Genomic DNA, 25090 nt, shown 5'->3' on the forward strand with positions numbered 1-25090 from the left:
CCACCAGGTCACTTGGGACAAGCCATACCAATGTGTGTCAAAAGCACACCCTCATAGTGAAGACAATTATTTTGTTATGAAAAAGCAAGTTATGAACAAGAAACACCAAAAAACATCATCACAATAAGCAGAACAACAAATTCCGTAGCAGAAGCAAACAATAATCTAAAATTTGCAAGAATCAAACAACAAATGCAAACAGGAAATAGCTCTTCACATCTACTGATTTTATATGATTGGTAAAAAAGAAAAAATCCAAATTCAAATCAATACAACATCCACAATCTTTGTGCCAAGCTCTAAATCATTTTCCCCAACCTGACTGCAATTTGCTTTGGAGCCTTAACAGCTCATGTAAGAACATAACAACCATCTACTTGGGGCCTTCACTGATATTCATAGGATGCCAATTCCCTCAAGTATTTCGGCTCGTTGCACGTCAGTTGACCTCAAATTACAAGTAAAATATTTTCAGAGCTATTCCTTTCATGGGGAATGATGATTGATGATACACTGTTAAATGGGGAAGTCCTTCATAATATATATCTACAGCCCTAGAAAAGCACTTTCTTTTAATGGGTTGGGTCTGGATTGAACTTCACTGCTTCTTTCCAGATGAGCTCTTTGATTTGCTCTTCAGTGCATGATGGTTTCTCAAAATCAAAACGGAAAGGCTGGGTGCAGACAGGCTCATCATTGTTATCGTGAAGGGACAACAAGTATGGGTGACAAAGTGCCTCATCAACTGCAAACAGATATAGAAGCAGAAGTCAGGAAAAGAATGGACTCAATACGATCCTGTATTGAAATGCTGTTCTTGAAAATGTAGACCCATTTCTTATACCAGTAATGCGTCTGTTGGGATCAAACACAAGCATTTTCTCTAGCAAATCCACAGCCCCAGGAGACATATTAGGGAATGTAGCAGCAAATTGTTGCCTCCGGAATTGTGGAAGCTGTTTCACATATCTTCGGGTATTATCACTTCGAAGAAATCCAAGGCTTGAATCATCAGGTGAACCTATTAACTTTAAACAAAAAGAATAATAACACACATTATGTTCCATGTACATCTTGCAAGCATGAATATATAAGAAACTTTCCAATAAAAAACAAATAAGGAGAAAATATCATTCACTAGGCAAGTCATAGGATATAAGAATGATAGATTATCATAGTAAAGGAGAACAATGCGGACAGTTTTAGTACTCTGTGAAATCAGATGAACCAAAATCATATCACAATTATATTGGTAGTACGGTTTGACAATGTACATGCCAATCTTTAAAACATTTCAACAATCTATGTTTAACATGATAGCATAGCAAAAATTAACAGCGTCTTGACACAAGAACTTTGGAAGGCACCCATAAAGCACCAAGGTAGCATTTCTCGAGAGTCAAGACTAATTGCTCACCTAGCTGCAGACTATTTAATGACAAAGATACTAGGGTGTTGCATTCCATTGTGGTGGTACCTGTGTGTGCCCGCAATGGAATATTTCCACTCAACTCTGTCTAGGCACTTTCTCCTACCTTGCCATGGGTGGTAATACCTCCAAAAAGTATCGGGTGTGAGAGGGCATGAATCCTTGCCTAAATGTTATGATCGGACTGGAATTCTCCAGACAGAGAGAGGGGGAAAACTCAGGAGAAAAGGAGACTGGAGAGAGGAGACAACTATCAAACCAGGTTGGCCCGTTTTATTTTATATCAAGTTTTTACTAGCACAGCAAACTTCAACCATAGGTCAAGCAAGACACTAGGAATTGAGCTTAATTAGATTTTAATTTCATTTGGAAGACCCAGAAGTAGTACCTCTGTGATAAGCCTCAGCTGATGAACATAATCTTTCCCAGGAAACAAAGGTTCTCTGGTCATGATTTCACCGAGTATGCAACCAACAGACCAGATATCAATTGCAGCAGTGTACTCTGAACAATTAAGCAGCAGCTCTGGTGCTCGGTACCAACGAGTGACAACATACTCGGTCATGAAGTCTGTCTCAGATGTTGTTCTTGCTAGTCCAAAATCTCCGATTTTAAGGTCACAGTTAGCATTTAGAAGCAAATTACTTGGCTTCAGATCACGGTGCAAGACGTTGGCTGAGTGTACATATTTTAGTCCTCGCAGCAGCTGATACAGAAAGTACTGCATAGGACTCATGAAATATTAATCCCATGTATGAATTTAAACCCAGGCAAAGTAATGAAACCAGGTCTCAATATTATGAATTCTAAACAATAAAACAAAAATCACATTTTGATATATAATTTTTTAATAAACACTAAGGAAAAACTAACAATAACAAAAATGTTTTGAATAGTAATAGTTCAATTATCTTTTTTAAATGAACTTTTTTTCCTTCAAGATTTACAATAACAAAAATAACTAATATTCCATGATTTTTCTTCAATCAACAACTCTCTCCTTCCTGTCTGATCACTACTTTCAAGATGTTTGAATAGGTTCCATCTATACCTTTTATAAGAAAATAAAATTACATATGCAGCATCAAACTTATGAAAAGTTCAACTTCGAAACCTCTAGGAGCACGAAAGAAAATAATAAATTATACTATTCAATCCCCCCTATGTAATCAAAGTATGCAACACAAGAGCAACAAAATAGAATACATTCAGAATATAAGATGTATAATTTCAATGGCACGGCAAGAAGCCCCAGTGTTATTTTAGGTGCCAAACCTGACAATGATCATCTGTTAGTGGTTGGTCAGAACGAATGATCTGATGAAGATCGGTGTCCATTAATTCATAAACAATGTATACATCATTGAAGGTCTCTTTTTTTGGTGGTCGTACGATGTCCTTGATGGCAATAACCTGGGGAAGGAATTAGCGGAGCTGTAATTCTGAGCCGACCCAAATAGCAAGAGTGATATATGCAGTCCAACAGAAGATAAACATATAAAGGGGCATGTAAATCAAACTATGTCTGGAATATGGCTACCAAAATTTACACATGCTACACATAATTCATATTTTCTTGTATTAATAGATAGCCATTAATGAAAAAAAAAAAAAAAAACTGTTTTCCGCAAATAACTCTTGAAGGTTGCTCCCAACATATCTGTAAATGTATTTTTTCAGTTTGGTGGGGGGCTTGTAGGGAATTTGGCAAGAGCACCACCCTTTACAAGGTCTAACAGGGGAAAAGGACAAAAGAAAAGGACCAGGCTGCTGAAGAACATTCCGAAAGAGAAAACCCAGCAAGACAACAATAACTTTCCAAACCCATAATACATTGGAAAAGGCTGTCTAAGATGTTCTTCCCCACTCATGACAGGCACACAGGAAATACTTCTTATCGGAGTATTAAATACGGGATGATTTATGTAGCATTTCACAGAACCTTTTAGCCACTTATCTATTGTCCATGCCCTTGGAACATTGTCATGCCATTTAATACTTGTCTACTTGGAATACTGAAACTATGCGCTGCAAGGTGTTAGTAAATTTGGCAGTAATGCATCCTCCAAAGTCATCAGAGACAAATCACTATATCAGCGTGTATCTTGTCTCAGACTTTCTTTCAAGTTCAGTATTACTTTTATAAATAAAACTTACATTTTCATGGTCCATGTGGCGAAGAAGCTTGATTTCTCTTAACGTCCTTTTGGCATCTATTATATTGTCAAATGCATTACCAATCTTCTTAATGGCAACTTCCTCATGTGTGTCTGAATTAACAGCCGCACTGAAAATAAAGAAATCATGTTATCCACTACTCTGTTAATCAAATATCATACATGTCATGTCAAAAAGAAACAATAAGGGAAAGCTTTTCTCAGTACTATAAGCAGTCTATTCAAATATTGTTAGGCCAAAGCAATACCACTCAAATTAACTTTAAAAATTAAAACCAATTCTAAAATAAAGCAAAATACACCGATAGAAATGTCAAGAAAAACACAATAAAAGGACCCAGAAACTTAAACACAACCAAGCAAACAAAAACAAAATAAAAAGCAACCCACATAGCAAAAGAAGCTAAAAAATCAATTTTTGAATGTAAAAAGCTTACCAGACAATGCCATAGGCACCTCTACCAATTGGCCTAATGGGAGGCACGTACTTGCTAGAGACCTCAAACAAGTTCCCGAACACATTGTACTGCGCGTATCTACCACCATGTGTGAGCACCCTTTTGATTTTACTATCCGTTGAGGAAGCAGAGCTCGACTCTTTGGCAGCCATGTTCAGAGTTCAAACCACCCAAAGGAAGCTCTTTTCTCTCACGGCTTCAAAAACCCTGAAGTGGGTGTTTTGGGTTTGAATGGCGGCTCGTGATTCTTGGCCAGATTTAGCAGAGCATAGTAGGTGATCTTTGGATAACAAGCAATGGGTTTTGTGTGACACTGTAAATGCAATGCAAAGCTACCTACTTTACTTTACCAGAGCTTTCGGTCTGAAAATGGTTCGCAAAATCCGTGACCTTTGAATGAGACTTTCTCGGTGTCAAAATTTTGAACAAAGAAAATAGAGAAAGTAATAATACAACAATAATTAGGTCATCAAGCACACGCGTCTAGCTTACTTTGACTGGAAAATCTTCAAACCTAGATTCTGGAACCCTGGTCACGACACGTCGTTTTTGTAGAAATATTGTTTGGATGTGGGATTAGAATGACTTTGACAACTTTGAAGAAATGGGTACTGTTTTTTCATATTTGCTAGTGCTCAAAGGTCATACATGTTTTTAATTTGACCAAAAAAAAAAAAAAAAAGGTCATACATTTTCACATTAGTCTCATAGTGCTCTTACAGGTGGAACATTTCAATAGGGAGAAAAACTTTTGTAGCAGGGTTCTATATGATTATATATGTTTATGTTTATCTCTCTTATTAATGAAATCAATATATTAAACGTATCGGGTGCTAAGTTTCTTTCTTCAATACTTGTTGCCTTGTTGGGGTTGCTAATACCCAACTCCAAGTCATTTGCCAACTTTAAAAAGGATTGGTTTGTAGTCTCTCTCAAACTTTAATTTAGGTTCCTAATCAGCAACTACCCATGATACTACTGAGAGGGTACTGTCAATAATACTGATCTATTACTGATGTGCATTGAACTCACTGATAAAAAGTCACTATTGCTTCAATGAATTTTCACAGTATTTTCATGTATTTGAATCATGTGCCCCCCAAAACCTTTTTTTTTCTTTGCGTGTGTTGGGGGAGGAGGGTGTTATGTGGTGGGCTGATAAATAAATATTGTTTATTGACAGGGAATTTCTGGGTTTTGTATCGTTATTCCATTCAACACTCCAGGAACCAAGTTGCAATAAAAATTATATAAGGTGGCCCCAACTTAGCTCAGGCATTAGGTAAGTGAGAATGTGAGATCAGGTTTAAGGCTCCACATAATCTCAATGAGTCAATTCCATCCCACAAACACACAAAAAGCTCGACTAAAATAATGAAGACTTTTGGGCATGACTAATTGTTATGACACATATATTTTTATTAATATTAGGTGTATTATATTTTTATACTATCTTATGTACCACATCTCTAATATTTATTTAAACCAAAGGGTGGATACTATTATTATCTGATAGAAAAGTGATACAATATAGTACCAAAATGTGGTACACTTAGCATTTTCCTTTTTATTTTGGATAGAGATGATATATTATTTTTTGTTAACTTGGTAAAACCTTCATTTATTTTAAAGAAAAATAGAGACATTATAAAATTTAATGTTAATAATTATAAACCCCCTAGTTAGAGATAAAATCTTTCATAACCTCCACCCAAAATCTACCTCTCCTATAACCCCCAATCTTATACTTAATATTTTCCTAAACCCCCTAGTCAACTAATACCCAGTCAAGTTTGACTCCCCATCTTTTAATTTTCCAATTTTACCTTTTTTTTTTTTTTTTCATTTTCAATTTATGGGTGCTCTCTCTCTCTCTCTCTCTCTCTCTCCCTCTCTCTCTCTCTCTCTCTCTCCCATCAGGTGCCTCTCTTCCCCTCTGGGTTCTCTCTCTCCCCGCTGCTGTCACCGGCGCGTGCGCCACCGTCTGGCGACGGTTGCCGGCAAGACCGGTCCCATCACACTCGCCTCTCCTTTCTCTTCCTCTCCTTGCCCTCCACTCTCCACGAAACATAACATCGACGCCGAATCGGTCTAGGCAAACCCGAGCTCCCTCACCGGCGATCCATCAATTCCGGCGACGACGAGATGTCGGACTGGTTGGGTTCTTCTCGCCTCTTCCTCCTCTATCTATCCATGGCCTTTTCTTTCCCATAAAATCCACAGAAACCCAAATACAGCCCGAAGTCCGATCGTCATCTCCGGCGGTGACTTCGAGATTCCGGCGACGTCGCAGCCGCTCTCCACTTCCAGAAGCTTCCTCTCGACGTGGTAAGTGTGATGGTGGTCTCTGATTCTCCAACTGACCACCGTGGACGGCGAATCGACGCCGAGAAAGTCTGAGACTTATCACCGCCGTTGCCGGCGATTCTAGCGGCGGATTGAAGTGGTTCCGGTCTCATTCTTCTCCCTTTGACAGTCTTTCTCTACTGGTATACAAATTTTGGTTCAATTGCATTGAATTTCAAAAGCCCTGATTTGAAAACCCTAATTTGAAATTGATTTGTGAATCTGTCTGTGAAATGTATAATTTGTGAATCTGTTTTAATTGAATTTGTTATAAACCAGATAGAAATGTGGTTTTTAATTGATTTATAAGTATATACAAATTTACTTCATTTATTGATTAAACAGTTTCAGTTCGTGAAACATGAGTTTTAAATGAATTTTGAATGAAATTATGGTTCTGAAATATGATGAATCAAATTTGCAGGTAGAAACAGATCAAGGCAGTGGCGGCTGTCGTGTACTCGTCGCGCGTGAGGTGATCGGACGACGTTGTATTGTTGGCTACTCCTCTCATCTCAATGACTTGTTGTATTGTTGGTTTTTTTTTTGATAAGGTTGCTGTGTTCTTTTTAGTGAAACAGAATTCAGTAAAGGTGTAACTGTTTTAGTGAAGTATAATTATTTTAGTAAAGGTGTAATTGTTTTTTAATTAAGGTGTAATTGCATTTTAGTCGAGGTGTAATTGTTTCATCACTTAATTCAGTTTCAGTAAGTGAATTCATAACTGAATTCTTCAATTTAGTGTAACTGAATTTCTGAAATTCAGTTTCAGTGTAACTGAATTTTTGAAATTCAGTTTTAGTGTAACGAAATTCAATTTCAGTGTTTGATTTTAGTTTTAATGAAATATTGAGTTTTAGCAAAAACTTTAATTCAAAAAAAAAAAAAAAAAAAACAGTTTCACCAAAATACAGTTACAGTGACGTCAGCATGTGTCAACGCGCGTCAGAAGGGTAATTTAGGATTATAAGTTTTAGGGGGTTTTGAAAGAGTTTCTAGATAGGTGGGGGTTTAGACAAATTTTTTTGGTGAGTAGAGTGTTTAAAATTAGGCACTATAAAATTTAACCATCCAAACTCATATGCTTAAATGGAAATTTTGCACAAATATCACCTAATCTATTGGGGTAGTTCAGATTTACCATCCGATAACATTTTTTTTTCTTTAGAATATCACACCAAAACTTAGTGCTGTTAGATAATGTACCACCTCCATAAGTTGCCTTCCAATTTCTTGTCAAGTAATAAACACGTACTATTTCTTTTAAGGGCAATAACATAATTTATGTGCCTAAGAGAGAATGGGGCCAACTAAAGTCAAGTTGAAATTCGATATTGATACATGTATCTCCCAATATCGAATGCTCACTTGACTTTAGTCAGGCTTATTCTCTCATAAGCACACGAAATGATATTATTGCTTTTAAAGAAATGGCACACAAATGCAGGTGGTCATTACTTGACAGAAAATTGAATGAAAACTAACGTGGGTGGTACATTGTAAATGGAATATAATTTGGACGTGACATTGCAAGTTTACAACTACACCAATAATTTGGGAAGTATTTGCGCAAAGTTCTGATCTCTTAAATCCTCAGTTTTCGTCTACCATAAGGCTTCGTTTGCTGGGCAGCCAGCAGCCAACAGTTTATATGGGCTTTGACAACTGCTGGTCAGTGAGGGCATTGGGCTTTCATGGACCCAGGCTAGTTTATTGTATCTGGGCCTAGGCCCACAACAAGCCTTGAAAAGGAATAGAACATGAAAGAAGGTCCCCCCAAGTGTTGGGCTCGAAAATTCTTGTACTCAACTTGAGAATGCCAATGCAATTGCCACGTACAGCAGCAAAACACAGATGGTGCAAAAACAAGCACTCGCGGGAAAACACCTGATGAAGACGAAGAGTCTAGAAGCGCCAAAAAGATTTGCATTCATCCATAACCGACTCACTGCTTTCAACTCCTTTCTGGGTCGGCACAGAACCCACTATAAATACGTCTCACTCTATAAATACCCACAACACCAAAATTACGCAGAAAAAAAATTGATCACTCAAAAAAACACAGAGAGAAGAAAGCTGAAAGCTTGAAGCTTCGCGATTTTGCAATTGGGTACGTGTGAATTATGGCTGACGTGGCGGTGGGGGAGGCTGAGAGCTTCGCCTTCCAGGCGGAGATCAACCAGCTTCTGAGTCTGATCATCAACACCTTCTACACTAACAAGGAGATCTTCCTTCGCGAGCTTATCAGCAATGCCTCTCACGCTTTGGATAAGATTCGGTTCGAGAGCTTGACGGACAAGAGCAAGCTCGATTCACTGCCTGAGCTTGTGATTAGGATTGTTCCTGACAAGGCCAACAAGACCCTCTCCATCATTGACACTGGTGTGGGCATGACCAAAGCAGGTAGGTACATAATACTTTACATATTTACATGCATTCTAATTGTAATTGTTTGATTGAAATAGTGCTAGGATCCTAAATTTTGATCCAAATGATTAATTATTTAGAGGGTTAGGCTATGAGTTTAAATTGGGTTTTTCGTTTGGGGTTAATTTGTGTTTAGATTTGGTGAACAATCTGGGGACGATTGCGAGGTCTGGTACCAAGGAGTTTATGGAGGCATTGCAGGCAGGGGCTGATGTGAGCATGATTGGGCAATTTGGTGTGGGGTTCTACTCTGCTTACTTGGTGGCTGAGAAGGTGATTGTCACAACCAAGCACAATGAAGATGAGCAGTACGTGTGGGAATCTCAGCAGTGGCGGATCCAGAAACATTCTGCTATGGGGGCAAGATTAAGAAGCTCAAGAATATTTATCTGCGTCGCGACTCGGCGAGGGAGCAGGCTGAGCAAGTGAGCAGGCCAGCAGGCGCAGCCGCTCAGCGGCAGTCGCGGAACGACGAAGCCAGGCACTTAGGCAGCGAGCAGGCCAGCAACTCAGCAAGGGGTGTCGCGTCGCGTCGCGAGGGAGAAGTAGCAGGTTCGCAGCAGCCAAGCAGAGCAGGGCCAGCAGCAGCAGCCGCCGTGTCGCGTCGCGTCGCGAGGGAGAAGTAGCAGGTTCGCAGCAGCCAAGCAGAGCAGGGCCAGCAGGTGTCGGCGCTGGTAGAGGAGCAGGGGCGTCGCGTCGCGAGGGAGAAGTAGCCAAGCAGAGCAGCCGAGCAGGGCCAGCAGGCGTCGGCGCGGGTAGAGGAGTAGGGGCGAGTGGGCGACAGTGGTTTCAGAAATTCAGAATTCAGACCAAGTTTCAATTTTTGTCATTTTGTGATGTGTGTGTGGTTGCCTGGCTGGTACTCAGAGGTTTAATTAACTTGCCAAAACGACGTCGTTTTGGCAAGTTTAGAATTCAAAAAACAGCATACGCATCTCACGTAACCGTTTACAGCTTCATCTTCCTCATCATTCTGCTCTTCATTTCTATCAGCCATTTTCACAAACACTTGCGCCCTTCTCTTGCCCCTCTGCCTGCCACTGCTGCTAGTAAGTTCATGGGGTCAAAAATTTCTCTCAAGCCCAGCAATTCTGGGTTCATGGGGTCAATTGACCCCATTGACCCCATTGTAGATCCGCCCCTGAATCTCAGGCTGGTGGGTCTTTCACTGTCACAAGGGATTTGAATGGAGAGCCTCTGGGTAGAGGGACCAAGATCACCCTTTTTCTCAAGGAAGACCAGTTGGAGTTCTTGGAGGAGAGGAGGATTAAGGAGCTTGTGAAGAAGCATTTTGAGTTCATTAGCTACCCTATTTATTTATGGACTGAGAAGATCGTTGAGAAAGAGATTAGTGATGATGAAGATGATCAAGAGGAAGCGAAGAAGAAGGAAGATGAGGGTGATGTTGAGGACCTTAATGAGGACAAGGACAAGGAAAGCAAGCCCAAGAAGAAGAAGGTTAAGGAGGTGACTCATGAGTGGGAGCTCATTAACAAACAGAAACCAATTTGGCTGAGGAAGCCTGATGAGGTATCAAAGGAAGAGTATGCTTCGTTCTACAAGTGCCTTACCAATGATTGGGAGGACCCTCTTGCTTGGAAGCACTTCTCTGTTGAAGGGCAGCTTGAATTCAAAGCCATCCTTTTTGTGCCGAAAAGAGCCCCCTTTGATCTCTTTGACACGAGGAAGAAGATGAACAATATTAAGCTTTATGTGCGCAGGGTGTTTATCATGGACAACTGTGAGGAGCTCATGCCTGAGTACCTTGGATTTGTGAAGGGTGTTGTGGATTCTGATGATCTGCCGCTTAACATTTCTCGTGAAACGCTGCAACAGAACAAGATTCTCAAGGTTATTAGGAAGAATCTGGTCAAGAAGTGTATGGAGATGTTCAATGAGATTTCCGAGAATAAAGAGGACTATACCAAGTTCTATGAGGCTTTCTCTAAGAACCTCGAGTTGGGTATCCATGAAGACATTCAGAACAGGGCTAAGTTGGCCGATCTACTCAGGTACTACTCCACCAAGAGTGGCGATGATATGACCAGCTTGAAGGACTATGTGCCAAGTATGAACTATTTTACGGCATTAGAGACTTTGGTTATCATCAATTGTACAAAGCTTGATTTGATGGGGCCAGGAGAAGGCACTCGAGGTCTTGGATCATTTTGCATCGTAAATTCAAATTTGGAGGTTTTGCCCCATTGGCTTCAAGATTCTGCAAACACTCTACAGTTTTTGAATGTTGCTGAGTGTGACTGCACCGGTACGATTACTAGTTGTCTCTATTTTGGAACAGAGACGACGTAGTATATTTTCCCACCATCCTACTTTCATTACATATAAGCCAGTATCCCATCTTTTTTGGGCAAAAACAGGGTGAGACATGCTAAGATTCATAGTTTATGCAAACAGAGAGTGTTTGGAAGAAAAGAAAGTATAAGAGAACAGAGCTAGAGAATCGAGAGAGAAAATAGAGAATTTTCTATATAGATCTTAATTAACTAACAAAGAATGAACAGCATGAGCCTTTATACTTTGGCAATACACTAAGCTCAGAGAGCACTCACAAAGTAACTAACCAACAGAATAACCAAATCTAACAATCTAATGAACTGATTCGTAACAAATTGAGAGTTGTGCATCCTAGTCAGCTAGCTTATTCAGAATGAGAGAATTGAGTCAGCATATGACACTTATCAAGACATTGTAAGTATAATTACATCCACACAATACACAAAACACAAGCCTTATCATATTAACCAATTGTCATTCCAGTGCCAATACCAGAAAACTCTACTGACCTGGTGAAGCCATTATGCAGGTGGATTAAAGCACACAAGTGAGCAGCAACAGCCTTCCAATCAGCACAGCTAGAGTCTCTCACGCAATGGGGCAGAATGCATAGACTACTTACCTGCTATATGACCAGGGACCATGCTTATATAGAGTCCCCTGAAATCCAAGTCCCTCTCATGAAAGGATTCTCGGATTTACAATCCTCATGGAACTCTATATGTATCAATTACTTAATTCCTTTGTCTTGTATAATTGTATAAGTCCTTCAAGTGTATAAGTGTCCTAGTTCTATACTGAAAAGGTTTTCTGATAACAGTCGAATTGCTTGTACATTAAGAAGTGTTGGTGACTTGTTGATTCCTAAAAGAACAAGGAATGTCCAACTTAATCTTACATTCTCCCACTTGGACAATCATTGTTCCTTGTCAAAATTCACCTAGCACTTTAAGCAATCTGTAGGTGCACTAGACTTGTTATACAGAACCAAATTTAGATCAATTCTCATGAGATGCAATGTTGGATATCAGACTATGAGCAGTAACAGAGCTATTAAATATGCTCAAACCATTCATAATCATTGATATCTACAATGCATCTCTCGAAAATCATTCACAAGATATGAAAAAGAAAAATTTAGTTTACAAGAATGTTGTAAACTCGGTCCTTTCTGTAAATTATACATTCCTGTATGTAAAATCACTAAACTCAATGGCAAGATTCATGTATGCATGATCAGTCAGTGGACTTATATCACTGACTGCATTTACTGTAAGACTTAGTCAAAACCAAATAGATATACATGCTGATATCATTTATGTATGTATACACACAAAACTGAACTTAAAATAGAAATTTGTTAAGAAAAATTGAATAGACAAAACTAAAATCATGATAGGTCTATTTCAATTCAACATATCCAAAAGTAATTCTTAAATTCAAAATGCTAAAATTTGAAAACTTCAAGCACTTAGTTTCTGCAATCTCAACTAAAATTGCAGTAAACCAAATTATATATATATAGGAACAAAATGAAATGATTAAATGAGTTTATGAATGTCTCCCACTATTCCTAAAATTCTCACTGAAGTGCAGCATCTAAGCTCTCAAGAACTCCCATGCTTGCAACATGTCGTTTGAAAACATTTACTGCCAATGCTTTAGTAAAAGAATCTGCCAGCTGATCTTGGGTATTGACATGCTCTATTTGCAATTCTCCAGCTTTTACATTCTCTCTTACCATTAAAAATTTTGTGCCAATGTGTTTAGATTTCGAGGTCCTCTTGCTATTTTTCGAGAAACTAACAGCCCCACTATTATCACAATATATTCTGATGGGATTTGATACTGACTTAACCATTTTCGCCTCTAACATAAAACTCTTTAACCAAATAGCATGTACTGCTGTCTCATAAACTGCAACATATTCAGCCTGCATGGTTGAAGTAGTTGTCAAAGTCTGCTTTACACTTTTCCATGAAACTGCTGCTCCTTCAAACATGAAAATGTACCCTGTAGTTGATTTCAAACTATCCACACACCCTGCAAAGTCTGAATCCGAAAAGCCTATTAAATCCAGTTCTTTCACTCTCCTGAAAACCAACATGTAGTCCTTTGTTTTCTGTAAATACCTGAGCACTTTCTTCCCTGCAATCCAATGAGCTTGACCTGGATCCACCTGATATCTTCCCAACATTCCTACTGCAAAAGCTAAATCAGGTCTTGTGCATGTTTGAGCGTACATCAGAGACCCAACCAGTGAAGCGTATGGCTTGTCTTTCATGAACAATCTTTCTTGGTCATTTGTAGGACATTGTTTCTTGCTGAACTTGTCTCCCTTTGACATTGGTGAATCTCCTGGCTTGCAATTCAGCATGTCAAAACGTTTTAGAACCCTCATAATGTATGCTTGTTGCGAGAGTCCCAATAGAAAATTCTTTCTATCTCTCTTAATTTCAATTCCTAAAACATATGAGGCTTCTCCAAGGTCCTTCATTTCGAATTTATTGGACAAAAAAGCTTTAGTTTCATGTAACAAGACTTTATTGCTACTTGCTAGCAGAATGTCATCCACATAAAGCACTAGGAAAATAAAATCACTCCCACACACTTTAAGGTATATGCACTCATCAGATGAGTTTTCTAGAAAACCATAAGAAGAGATTACTGAATCAAATTTTATGTACCATTGCCTAGATGCTTGTTTTAATCCATAAATGGATTTCTTTAATCTGCAAGCTAAATGTTCCTGTCCATTCTTTATGAATCCTTCAGGTTGTAATATGTAAATTTCTTCCTCTAACTCTCCATTAAGAAAAGCTGTCTTGACATCCATTTGGTGTAGCTCTAGATCAAAATGTGCCACCAAAGCCATAATAACCCGAAAAGCATCCTTGCTTGAAATTGGTGAAAACGTCTCATTGAAATCAATCCCTTCTTTTTGAGTGAAACTTTTTGCAACCAACCTTGCCTTGAATCTTTCTATGCTGCCATCAGGGTTCTTTTTAGTTTTGAAGATCCATTTGCTGCCTATTGGTTTGAAACCTTGTGGGACTTCAGTCAATTCCCATACCTCATTTTCATACATTGAATCAATTTCTGCCTTCATTGCTTCATTCCAGTTTTGAGAGTTTGCATTATTAATTGCTTGTGTGAAGTTCCTTGGGTCACTTTCTTCTCCAATGTCGAAATCCACTTCCTGCAAATACAACACATAATCATCTGACAAGGCTGACTTTCTTTGTCTTGTAGAAAATCTTCTCGGTGCATCTTCAACATGTTGTTCAAACTGATTGATGTCTGGTTGTGGATTGTCAATCTGAGCTGCATCTTGTGGCTGCTGAATGACTGGATTCTCTGGCATAGAAACAATTTGGTCTGGTATGGAATAAGCCAAGTCGACATATTCATTTTGCAATTGTGTTCTATCAGATAGTTCCAAAAGCTCTAAGTCACTTAATGCCACTTCATTTGATGAGACTGCTTCATCAATAAATTTAGCTATGTTGGTCTCCATTATTCTGTTGGTGTGAGAAGGACAGTAGAACCGAAAACCTTTTGATTTTTCAGGATAACCTATGAAAAATGCACTTGTAGTTCTAGAGTCAAGTTTCTTTTGGTATGGATTGTAAAATTTGGCCTCTACCCTGCAGCCCCATACATGAAGATGCATTAAGCCTGGTTTTCTTCCTGTCCACAATTCGAATGGGGTCTTGTTTAAAACCCTGCTTGGAGCTCTGTTTGTGACATAATTGGCTGTCTTTAAAGCCTCTCCCCATAGAAATTTAGGTAGTCCAGCTGTACACATCATACTCCTCACCATCTCCATAAGTGTTCTATTCCTCCTTTCAGCAACACCATTTTGCTGAGGTGTTCCAGGAGTAGTGTATTGCGCCTGTATTCCATGTTGCTGCAAGTATTGTGCAAAAGGGCCCAAGTGTTGTCCAACTTCACTATATTTGCCATAAAATTCTCCTCCCCTATCAGACCTGACAATCTTAATTTGTGTTCCCAATTGCTTCTCAACTTCAGTCTTAAAAATCTTAAAAACTTCAAGAGCTTGGGACTTTTCTGAAATAAGGTACATAGTGCAAAAACAAGAGAAATCATCTATGAAAAGAATGAAATAAGCATTCTTGCAGATGGTTCTACACGAAAAAGGACCACATATGTCAGTGTGGATGATTTCGAGTAACTTTGTGCTTCTGTTTGCTCCCACTTTTCTAGTACTAGTGGTCTTTCCCTTTATGCATTCAATGCAGTCACCAAAATCCGAAAAATCAAGCTTGGGAATAATATTTTCCTTTATTAAAACTTGCATCCTTACTTTGGATATATCACCACTACAATTATATAAATAGACAACAGTCAATAGACAACGGTTAGTATTTTATCCGTTATCTTAATTTAATACACAACGGGTATTAAGAAACCGTTATATAATGGTATCATGTCCAATGCTATTTGGTTGGATAGATTTTTCTAAATTATTAAAAACAATAGTTTTAGGAAAATCCGTTGTGTAGGGCAAGTTACACAAAAATTAAAAATTTGCGGGTCTTTGTATTGTCAAAGCGCACGCTCGCTTTAATGAAACCCTTTTGGCGCCTTAAGTCTTTTTGGGTCAAACCCTCTTGACTTCACCCACCCATCAGACAGAACACTTAGCCCCCATTCGAGAAGCATGCACTGGGACTGAAGAAGCACTCAGCGCCATTGAGCACTTCATCTGCATCCTCAATCTTCACTGCAGCCCAATTCGTACACTCATCGCTCAATCTTCACTCATCACTGGGACTGAAGAAGCACTCGTCTCTCAATCTTCACTCATCGCTCAAGTTTCACTCATCGCTCAATCTTCAATACTTCTGCCATCTTTCTCCTCCTAGCTCCTTCCTTGTCGCCCATTTCTGTGCCCTAATTTCAACACTAATCGACCAAAGAAGCACTCCCGTTCATCATCTTCGCCTATCACTCAGGTAAATTTGGGTTAGGGTATGAAATTTGTTAAATAAAAACAGATTTCAATATGGGTATGAAAAATCAGATTTCGAACGGGTCTTTTCCTCTCTAAATAAAAGCCCCAAATTTGGGTTAGGGTGTGCACTTCTGTTTTGTGGTTAGAAAAGCACCAAATTTCAGGGTTTTTTTCCTGCTTGGTTTTGTGCTTTGTTTAGATCTTGATAACTTGTATAATTAATTTCCTATATATGACAGCATTAGTTGAAGAGGTGAATTGCTTAGTGAGCTTGGGGATTGTGAATATAGGCTGCGCACTGATTGGATTGGAAAGGTGAGTTCATCAGGCTGGTTTTCATTTTATTTTTCTTGTTTGGTTTTTTTTTGTTTTCCCTGTTTTGTTGGTTCTGGCATGTAGTTAGGTATAGTTTAGGAAATTTGTCCATATAGCTACATAGTAGGTGGCAATTAGATAGGATACCTCTTGTGGTTTCTTCTTGCTGATGAATTGAACAATTATACTTAGAAAGGCAAATACCTTCCTGTGCTAAGACTCATTGTTTATTTTTCAGGGCGCAATCAACTTGCTTTTTGCTGTATACAAAAAGGAATTTAAGGCAATGGGTGGATATTTGACTAATGGAAGCAAGGTATTTAAGTAACTGCGTTGTAGGGTAGTCAATAAATTGCATTTGGTTTAGATATTTCTTCTAGAATGTTTTTACTTGTTTTTTTTTTCTCAGTCGAATTTGAGGCGGGTAGAGCATTTCATTCAGGCAGTGGGATCTTATGAAGATAACATATTCCAGAAAAGAGCCCGGTTGCACCAGGTTTGTTCTGTTTTTGGATAGACATTATAAAATTGTATGTCCTCTTCATTTACAAGTCATAGAGATGGTTTATTTCTTCATTAATAAATCAACGCTCGAATTTCTTAGTCTCAGTAAATGGGTAAATTAGAATATATTTTTATTGTGTTGCAATACATAGAGGATTTGTGCTATGTTGTGGGACATGTTCTTTCACATAGAGGTCCCCTTCCAAGTCTCTGGATGTTTATTTGTCATCTTTCTTCTGTGATTGGCCTTAAGGGTAGATTAACAAATATAACATTGGTGATGAGACTGCTTTCTGTGCATGCTATAATTTTCTGAGGTCACCACAGTTTTCCTAAATAATATTAGATTCAATGTGAAGCCCTGACTTTTGTTTTACAATACCCTCCCCCCCTCTCCAGCGGCAGGCAGAAAGAATAAAGCGTGAAAAGGGGCAAGCGAGAAGAAGAGGAGATGATGTTGGGCCACAAGTGCAACCAGATTCTTTGGTTGCAGTTTCCCGATTTCATGGTTCTCGTCTTGCTTCAGGTCCTTCGCATTCACCCTATCAACAATCTGGATCTGGTAATAGTTCTGAGAGCTCTATGCCTGTTAGAAGAGGAGACCAGCTCGGACAAGCCACAACTAGTTTGTCTAAGCTTGATATGAAGAGCAAAGAATCTTACAAATCTAATGGTCAAGGAAATGCTCGAAAAGTTGCACGTTTGTCTTCAGAGGCATCAACTGTCGGTGCTGCTATTGTTGAAGCAGAGAACAGTCTTGAAGAAGTAAGTTTTTAGCTTAATTTGAGGCACTTTAATGTAAATCATGTATAGTGTGTTGTTCATATCTACTCTTCTACTGTCTGATTTGTGATGCTGGCAAGGATGTGAATGTGAAACTTTATTTTACTATCTTTTAATAATTGTTTCACAAATATTATTTAATGAATTACGTTGGGTGTAGTTTCTTAACTATGTGTTCATTAAGCTGTCATCTTTGTCTCTTGCTTGTCAGGTACATGAAAACAAAGAAGAATTGAAAGCAAAGCTCAAAGAGGTTCTTCGTGAGAGGTCTGATGCTTTTAACTCTGACAATCCCGAAGAAGACAAGGTCTGATTACTTGTGTATTGCTGACTTTTATTATGTGTAGGTGATATCTTGTATTTGGTATTGCTATAAATGTTGATGCTATGAAAGAGTTTTTAGATATTATGAAGCATTTTTATGGTGCTCTTCTATCTTGCAACCACATTAAGTTATGTAGATGCAAGTATCACTTGTGGATAAGGTTTTTTATGCATATCGCAAGTGATGCTTTTATTTCAAATGTTCAAAAGTAAATGATGAAAGGGACACCCATGGAATGTTCACTGTCTCAATGTTTATGTCTTGTCTTAGGTAAATTTGAATAATAAAATTTTAAAACAGTTGTTCATTTTTTGCCTTTTGGTCTTGCTGCATGGCCTTGCTTATCTATATAATATATGCTCACTGAAAGCAAATGATATTGTTTTATGATAGTAATAATTCCAACCTTATTACGGCAATTTCAAAAACTATTCAGTTGCATCATACCGGTTAAGTTGATGATAGGATATGTATGGCTTATACTATAGCTGTTTGTCCACCTTGTATCCCTTTGTCTATTTATTACTTCATGATGTTATATTTCATTTTCTTTTGAATCCTAAAAGGTTGGAGTTTTGTCAAAATATAGAATGTATTGATATTTGCTTATTTACTGGTTGTTTTTATATCTTATATTATTAGGTTAAATTGGGAGTACCTGGATGGAAAGATAGATACTATGAAGAAAAGTTTTCTGCCAAAACTCCTGAAGAACGTGAAGCAATTCGAAAAGATGTTGTATGTAAATGAGTTCTAGTACTGTCATTGTCAAATGTTAATTGTATAACCATTTTTAGTTTGTCTTATATTTTGTGCTTATTGGGTAGGTTTTGCGATACACAGAAGGTCTGTGTTGGGTAATGCACTATTATTATGAAGGGGTTTGTTCATGGCAGTGGTGGGTATTTTGCTTCACCCTCTTCTATCGTTTTGCATGTATTTATAATAGCTCAAGTTTCCAATTTCCACTATAATGTTAATTTTTTTTAGGATTGGGATTTATTACTTAATGATATTGAGGATGTAATTGATCTCACGATGTTGTAATTGATCTCCACCTCATTGGGGCTATGATGTATCCTTTACTATTGTAGCATTTTGTTGTGACTGTAATGGTGAATTGGGTGAGGTTGTTAGTGCTGTATAAGGATTGGTATAGGGACAAGCAGGGTTGCATTATGTACAATTATTAAAAAAAGACGAAAGTTAAGCATATTGAGATAATGGATACATAAAAGGGATTTTGCTCTATCAATTAAAGCAGTGGTCAGAAACGAAGTACTATTGTATGATAAGCCAATGGATTGAGTTTGATAATTTCTATCTTAAGAGTTAAGTCACTTTAAATGTAAGCTATTGTGGCTTTGTATAACGTACAGGAATGCATTAGGACCTAGGTGTGGTTAGAATCATCATATTACTTAGAGTTGGATTCTGAGGAGAAGTTATCTAGTTTTGCATTGGATGATTGATTTAGATAAAAGGAAATTCATTCTCTTCCCCATGCATCATCAATGCCGTTTGTCCAATATGTTTACCGTGCTGCTGAATATCTTTTTTCGTATTTTTCTCTAGGTTCTACCCCTATCATTATGCACCCTTTTTGCTTCTGATCTCAAGGACCTCAGTCAGCTAAATATAAGTTTTGATTTGGGCACTCCTTTTAAACCATTCAATCAGCTGTTGGGGGTTTTTCCTGCTGCAAGGTATGCTGTTGATATTTTCTTCTATGTTGGAAATTTTTCAACTAGCAAGGTACTAATGATTATACATGTGCAGTTCCCATGCCCTTCCTGAGCAATATAGGAAGTTGATGACTGATCCCAACTCACCTATTATTGATTTTTACCCTACTGGTATACTTTCTGGCTAAGATTGGTGTTCTAGATCTTAATTCTTTTTTACTTGCTTAGTAAGATGCTATTCTGAACCTTTGTTTTGTATCAGACTTTGAAGTGGATATGAATGGGAAACGTTATGCATGGCAGGTGTGTTCTCTTTGAATCCATATTGTACATGTATTTTTTTTTCCTGGTCATTTTTTTGGGATGACTCTCTAGTGGAGTTCTTGACATCTTATTGCTGTTCTTAATGGTATTGCAAAACTGCCTTTTATTGATGAAGTCCGTCTTCTTGCCGAGGTTGAGAAACTCGAACATACATTGACGGTATGGAATCTTTTTTGAGTTTGCACTACCGGCATACTTCTCTAATTTCGTATTTTTATTCTCAGAATGGTTTTTATTTTAATTCCACCTTCATTTCCGGGGTGCAGGAAGAGGAGACCCGGAGAAACAGTGAGATGTTTGAGATGCTTTTTGTTACATCATCTCATCCTCTCTCTGTATGCATATATTCCCTTTATAATCGCTGCAAACAGTTGACAGACAAAGAGCGGGTTGAAGTTAAGGAACAAATTGATCCCAAGTACAGGTTTGTGCAGTAAAGTTATATTTACTATTTTCCAGTGAAGCAGTCGTTATATGGTATGTTCCATCCAAAAATGTTACTATAGTTTGCTATTTAGGAACTAGAGCTCTTAAAGTTTGACATGGGTAGTAAATGCTACTGCTATTTACTTTGCATCTTGGTGCAGCTATGTTCAACACCTGAGCTCTACTCCTAGCAGCTATCTAGTATTGACTGCTTGGTCCTCTTGATTGGGCAAAGATCATGATATTAGATAATATGGCCACTGTTACAAATAGGTGGTTTGGCAGATGCAAATTGATTTACTGATTTTACTGTTGAGAACAAGATCATGCTCTATTTAGGAACACTTGGTTTAAATATTAATATTTCTGAAATTTTCCTGATAAATCTAGTGGTCTAGCCAAAAGTTTGTTATATTTATAAGGAGATCATTTTCTCTGGCAGATGTTTTGTACCGTCTGCTACATGAACAGAAAGTTTAATTTCTGTTCTTTTTTTTTTTTTTTTTCTTATTAACTATATATTTAAGAACTGTTTGGACTATTTTCTGATTTTATTTATAAATGGGTATTCGAATCTTGAGAAAGAAGTTAATGTATTGTTGCAATTTATAATGCTTTAATTTGTTTTGTGGCTGAAAACTTGGAAATGTAGTTGAAAGCTTGGAATAAAAGGAAAACAAATTGTGGCTGAAAGCTTGGAATAAAAGGAAAACAATTTTGATGATCACTTGTGTTAATATATTGGAGCTTGATTCTGGATATAGGCCCCTATTTTATCTTGTGGATGCTAACTATATATATATATATATATATATATGCTTGCTACTGGATGTTGAAACCTGACAGGGGCATATTCTTCTCTTGCATGCCTATGTTTTTCAATACATCTACTTAGGGGCGCGCATGTTCTTTATTTTTTTCTTTCTGCTGGACTGTTTGCATTTTTGGTTGAATTTTATTTTTAATTAGTACTCCATGTTTGCCTTTTTTCAGTGGGAACGAAGGCAAGACAAAACTTATACCCAAGAAGATATCGATGAAGTCCGGGCTGAATGGGCAAACTTCGTGGGCCAGTTTATGTAGACATTTCTGGTTGGATTTTTGCATGACACCTTTTTTACGTAGGCCATATGTTTAGCTAGACTAGCTTTGGGTATATATGATATATTGATTACTTTGCTAGATTAGCTTAGGATGATTGATAGGCTAGCTGCTGGATAATATTTTGATATATATATGGCAGCAATTAGGTTGATTCATTAGATTGATGCCTAGTTTTTTGGAAAGGTATATATGGAGGGTTTTTGTTTATGGCATATATGGCTGGTTTTGTGAATGAAATTGGGTTAAGGGAGCAAGGTACATATATACAATTACTACCTTTAAATATCTTATATTATTTGGTTATATTAGAAATTCCAATCCTTTATTATTGTGAATTGGTATTTTGTAAATGTATAATTTATTAGGAATGTTAATTATGAAGGGAATCAATTAATGGTTGTACCAAAACAACCTATCTCATCAATCAGATTCTGCATTATTTGTTCATAATTGCATTGTGGTCAAAGACAATTGGGAGTTTCTAAAAACAGATGTAAACAGGCACATTATACAACAGTTTTTCGATCAAAAGCGTGGTCTGTGCCCTTGACTTACAATGGTTCAATATAATAAACCATTGTCTAATTCTTAAGCATACCACACAAATCTTAAGAAGCCATTGTGCTAAGTACCTTCATACAATAGTTTCTAATCCAAAAATCGATGTACCAAATAAGTATATACAACGGTTATATGGTTAATATTTAATTTTCTTAATGCATGAATACAACGGTTTCATATAAAACACCGTAGTTTGAAAAACCTATAGACATGGCAATACACATATTATTCAATAGATTAGACAACGGTTTTTAACAATAAACCGTTGTTTTAATGGCTATTTCACCTCGTGTTTCTACCTAAAATAGTTGTAAAACCAATTCTTTACTTAATATAACCGTTGTTTAACATATATATACACATCGGTTTTTAAATATAAACCGATGTTTAAATTGGCACTCAACAACGGTATCTTCCAAATCATTGATTTTAAAGGTTGTATATACAACGGTGGTACATCTATAACCGTTGTGTAGGTGCACCAGGACAACGGATTTTATCCGTTGTCTATTGGGGGTATGAATAGACAACACTCGATTAGACGACGGTAAATTATAAACTCAGACAACGGTGAAAATCCGTTGTCTGATTGCTATTTTGTAGTAGTGTATGTGCAAGTCTTTTATGCCACAACATAGAAGAAAATTCATTTGTTCTAGATCTCTTGTTTGCAGATAACATGTTAATCTCTGTTATGTTATTATTTTCTGAACAAACAAGTTTCCAATGATCATTTATCAGTGTAGCATTACCAATCACAGATGAAAATTGAGATAATTGCAAACCATTCTTATTAATAGCAAAATTAATATCTTTCCTAACCAACTGAACAACCGAAACTAAGTTCCTTCTTAATGAAGGTATAACAAAAACTTCCTCTAATTCTAAAAGAAAACCAGTTGCTAATCTAATGCTAACAGCTCCAATGGATTTGACTGCTACTGGCATCCCATTTCCTACTCGGATGTTGATTTCATCCTTCCTTGGTGTCCTCCTTCTTGTGATACCCTGCAAGGAATTTGCAATATGTATGGGTGAGCCTGTATCAATCCACCAAGAATTTATAGGAGAATCAACAAGATTAACTTCCAAGTAAAAACAGTAAGGATTACCTTTCTTAATCATCCATGCCTTCCACTTATCACATTCTTTCTTAAAGTGGCCAGCCTTATGGCAATGAAAACATTTAAACTTATTTGTTTTTCACTGCCTTGAGGCCATCTGGAGTGGGTTTGGAGCTGTTGCCTTGGTCTGGTGTTCCTTTTGATTTAGAAAAATTTTTCTTATTGTTTTTTTAAACCTTCTTACCAGAGTTGTTGGTTCCTTGTTGGACGAAATTAACTTCTGCTACAGCCTTGCCTTTTTTAAATCTCTCTTCCTCCTGAACACACATCCCTATCAGCTCATTAAGAGTCCATTTCTCCTTTTGAGCACTGTAGATAGTGATGAGATGTTCATATTGATCTGGTAGTGAACACAATACTTGATGAACAACAAATTCATCAACTATAGGTATCTTCAGAGCCTTTAGTTTTGCTGCAATGTCAATTAAAGACATAATAAATTCCCTTACACTGCCTTTTCCATCGAATTTCTTAGTGGTCAGTGCAGCCATCAAGTTGCTTGTCTCTGCTTTTTCGGATTCCTTGTACTTATCAGTGATAGCCTCAAGATAAACTTTTGCACTCGCATTGTCCTCAATCCCTCCCTTGACTATATCAGCCATAGCCCTCTTCATGATCAAAAGTGACATTTTGTTTGCCTTTTCCCATTTTTCAAACTTGACTTTTTCTTCTTGAGTACTGGTTGCAGTTAGTGCAGCTGGTTTGTCTTCCCTAAGTGCTAAATCAAATCATTGAGTCCCAGTTTAATTTCGATGTCCTGCCTCCACTTCTTGAAATTGTGACCATTGAGGGGTTCAATTCTAGTAAAACTCATAGATGCTGCATTTTAAACTGAATCAATCAAAAAAACATACTAAAGTTTGATCACAAAACTGTATTGTAAATGCCCCATACTGCATAAGATCCTTGATGTATGACTCAAATTTGTTGTTCATGCAGCAAGGATCTTTTATAGTCTTTATTATGTCATGAGTTTGTTATAAGATCACTTGTTTCGAGTGTTCATTGCTGCAATTTGTTTAGCAGTAAGAACAGTCAAAAGAATAACTTGATCTTATAAGTAGCTCATGACATAATCGATTCTGGCCTTCAGTAATTAGATGGCATACCAATTTAGATGATGCCAACTGATGTCTAAAAATGCAGAATTATTATTATTTGATCTGTGCTAAAAATTGTTATCTTGAGTATAGTTTCCATGTTGCAGAAGTATTTTTGATTTCTGACAACATGAGAACTATGATCAAGAGTCAGATCAAAATTCTTTTGATGAGTTAAGCAAAATAGAATTATTGCACAGCGGAATAAAGGAAAAAGCATATACATGATTCAAACAAATAAAACATGCGTATTACTGAGAGATAAATTTAATACATGTAAAAATTGATATGAAAACTTAAGATACAATCAAAGCATCATGCAATTAAAATACCCCTGTAAGCATGATATAAAAAAGGCATGTATTTCACAGGATCAAGAAAAATATACTTATGTGAGTTATTCCTAAAAGATCACAATAACCATAAACCAGAAAACCAAAATTTTAGTGAAGAAACTAAATTCATGTAATATGGTATTAAAGCAGAGAACAACGATATATGCTGAATCTTGGTCTTTAAATTGTGTATGGTGGCTCTGATACCACATGTAAGTATAATTACATCCACACAATACACAAAACACAAGCCTTATCATATTAACCAATTGTCATTCCAGTGCCAATACCAGAAAACTCTACTGACCTGGTGAAGCCATTATGCAGGTGGATTAAAGCACACAAGTGAGCAGCAACAGCCTTCCAATCAGCACAGCTAGAGTCTCTCACGCAA

General features: G+C 37.4%; 2 protein-coding genes and 2 pseudogenes across 3 annotated transcripts; 2 read left to right on the forward strand and 2 right to left on the reverse strand.

Annotated features, from left to right (window-relative positions):
- Positions 1 to 145: 145 nt before the first annotated feature.
- LOC147274089 (mitogen-activated protein kinase 4-like) lies at positions 146 to 4478 on the reverse strand. 2 transcript variants are annotated; one of them, XM_086256442.1, is made up of 6 exons: positions 4044 to 4477; positions 3587 to 3716; positions 2705 to 2842; positions 1818 to 2150; positions 845 to 1028; positions 146 to 745 (listed from the first exon to the last, which is right to left on the reverse strand). In XM_086256442.1, the coding sequence occupies exons 1-6, from the start codon at positions 4214 to 4216 to the stop codon at positions 573 to 575; spliced, it is 1131 nt and encodes a 376-aa protein (XP_086112568.1). In that variant the 5' UTR covers positions 4217 to 4477; the 3' UTR covers positions 146 to 572. The 2 variants fall into 2 exon arrangements, with proteins under 2 accessions (XP_086112568.1, XP_086112569.1); XM_086256443.1 differs by lacking the exon at positions 2705 to 2842 and having other exon boundaries at positions 4044 to 4478.
- A 4055-nt stretch (positions 4479 to 8533) lies between these two features.
- On the forward strand, positions 8534 to 11147 carry LOC147274090 (heat shock protein 83-like). The gene is made up of 3 exons (XM_086228301.1): positions 8534 to 8813; positions 8974 to 9166; positions 9971 to 11147. Exons 1-3 carry the CDS (start codon positions 8534 to 8536, stop codon positions 11145 to 11147), a joined length of 1650 nt encoding a protein of 549 aa, XP_086084427.1.
- Positions 11148 to 16342: 5195 nt separating this feature from the next.
- Positions 16343 to 20718, forward strand: LOC147274091 (5'-3' exoribonuclease 3-like; annotated as a pseudogene).
- Positions 20719 to 22689: 1971 nt separating this feature from the next.
- On the reverse strand, positions 22690 to 24075 carry LOC147274092 (uncharacterized; annotated as a pseudogene).
- Positions 24076 to 25090: the final 1015 nt, after the last annotated feature.

The sequence above is a fragment of the Dryas octopetala genome, chromosome 9 (genome assembly GCF_963921425.1).
Source record: "Dryas octopetala chromosome 9, drDryOcto1.1, whole genome shotgun sequence".
Lineage (NCBI taxonomy): Eukaryota > Viridiplantae > Streptophyta > Magnoliopsida > Rosales > Rosaceae > Dryas > Dryas octopetala.

Coding starts and splice junctions, on each gene's coding strand:
- LOC147274089 (XM_086256442.1), bottom strand. CDS start 4,216: ATGGCTGCCAAAGAGTCGAGCTCTGCTTCCTCAACGGATAGTAAAATC. Junction 3,717..4,043: donor GGTGCCTATGGCATTGTCTG/GTAAGCTTTTTA, acceptor CTTTATTTTCAG/TGCGGCTGTTAATTCAGACA. Junction 2,843..3,586: donor GCCACATGGACCATGAAAAT/GTAAGTTTTATT, acceptor TTCCTTCCCCAG/GTTATTGCCATCAAGGACAT.
- LOC147274090 (XM_086228301.1), top strand. CDS start 8,534: ATGGCTGACGTGGCGGTGGGGGAGGCTGAGAGCTTCGCCTTCCAGGCG. Junction 8,814..8,973: donor TGTGGGCATGACCAAAGCAG/GTAGGTACATAA, acceptor ATTTGTGTTTAG/ATTTGGTGAACAATCTGGGG. Junction 9,167..9,970: donor TACGTGTGGGAATCTCAGCA/GTGGCGGATCCA, acceptor ACCCCATTGTAG/ATCCGCCCCTGAATCTCAGG.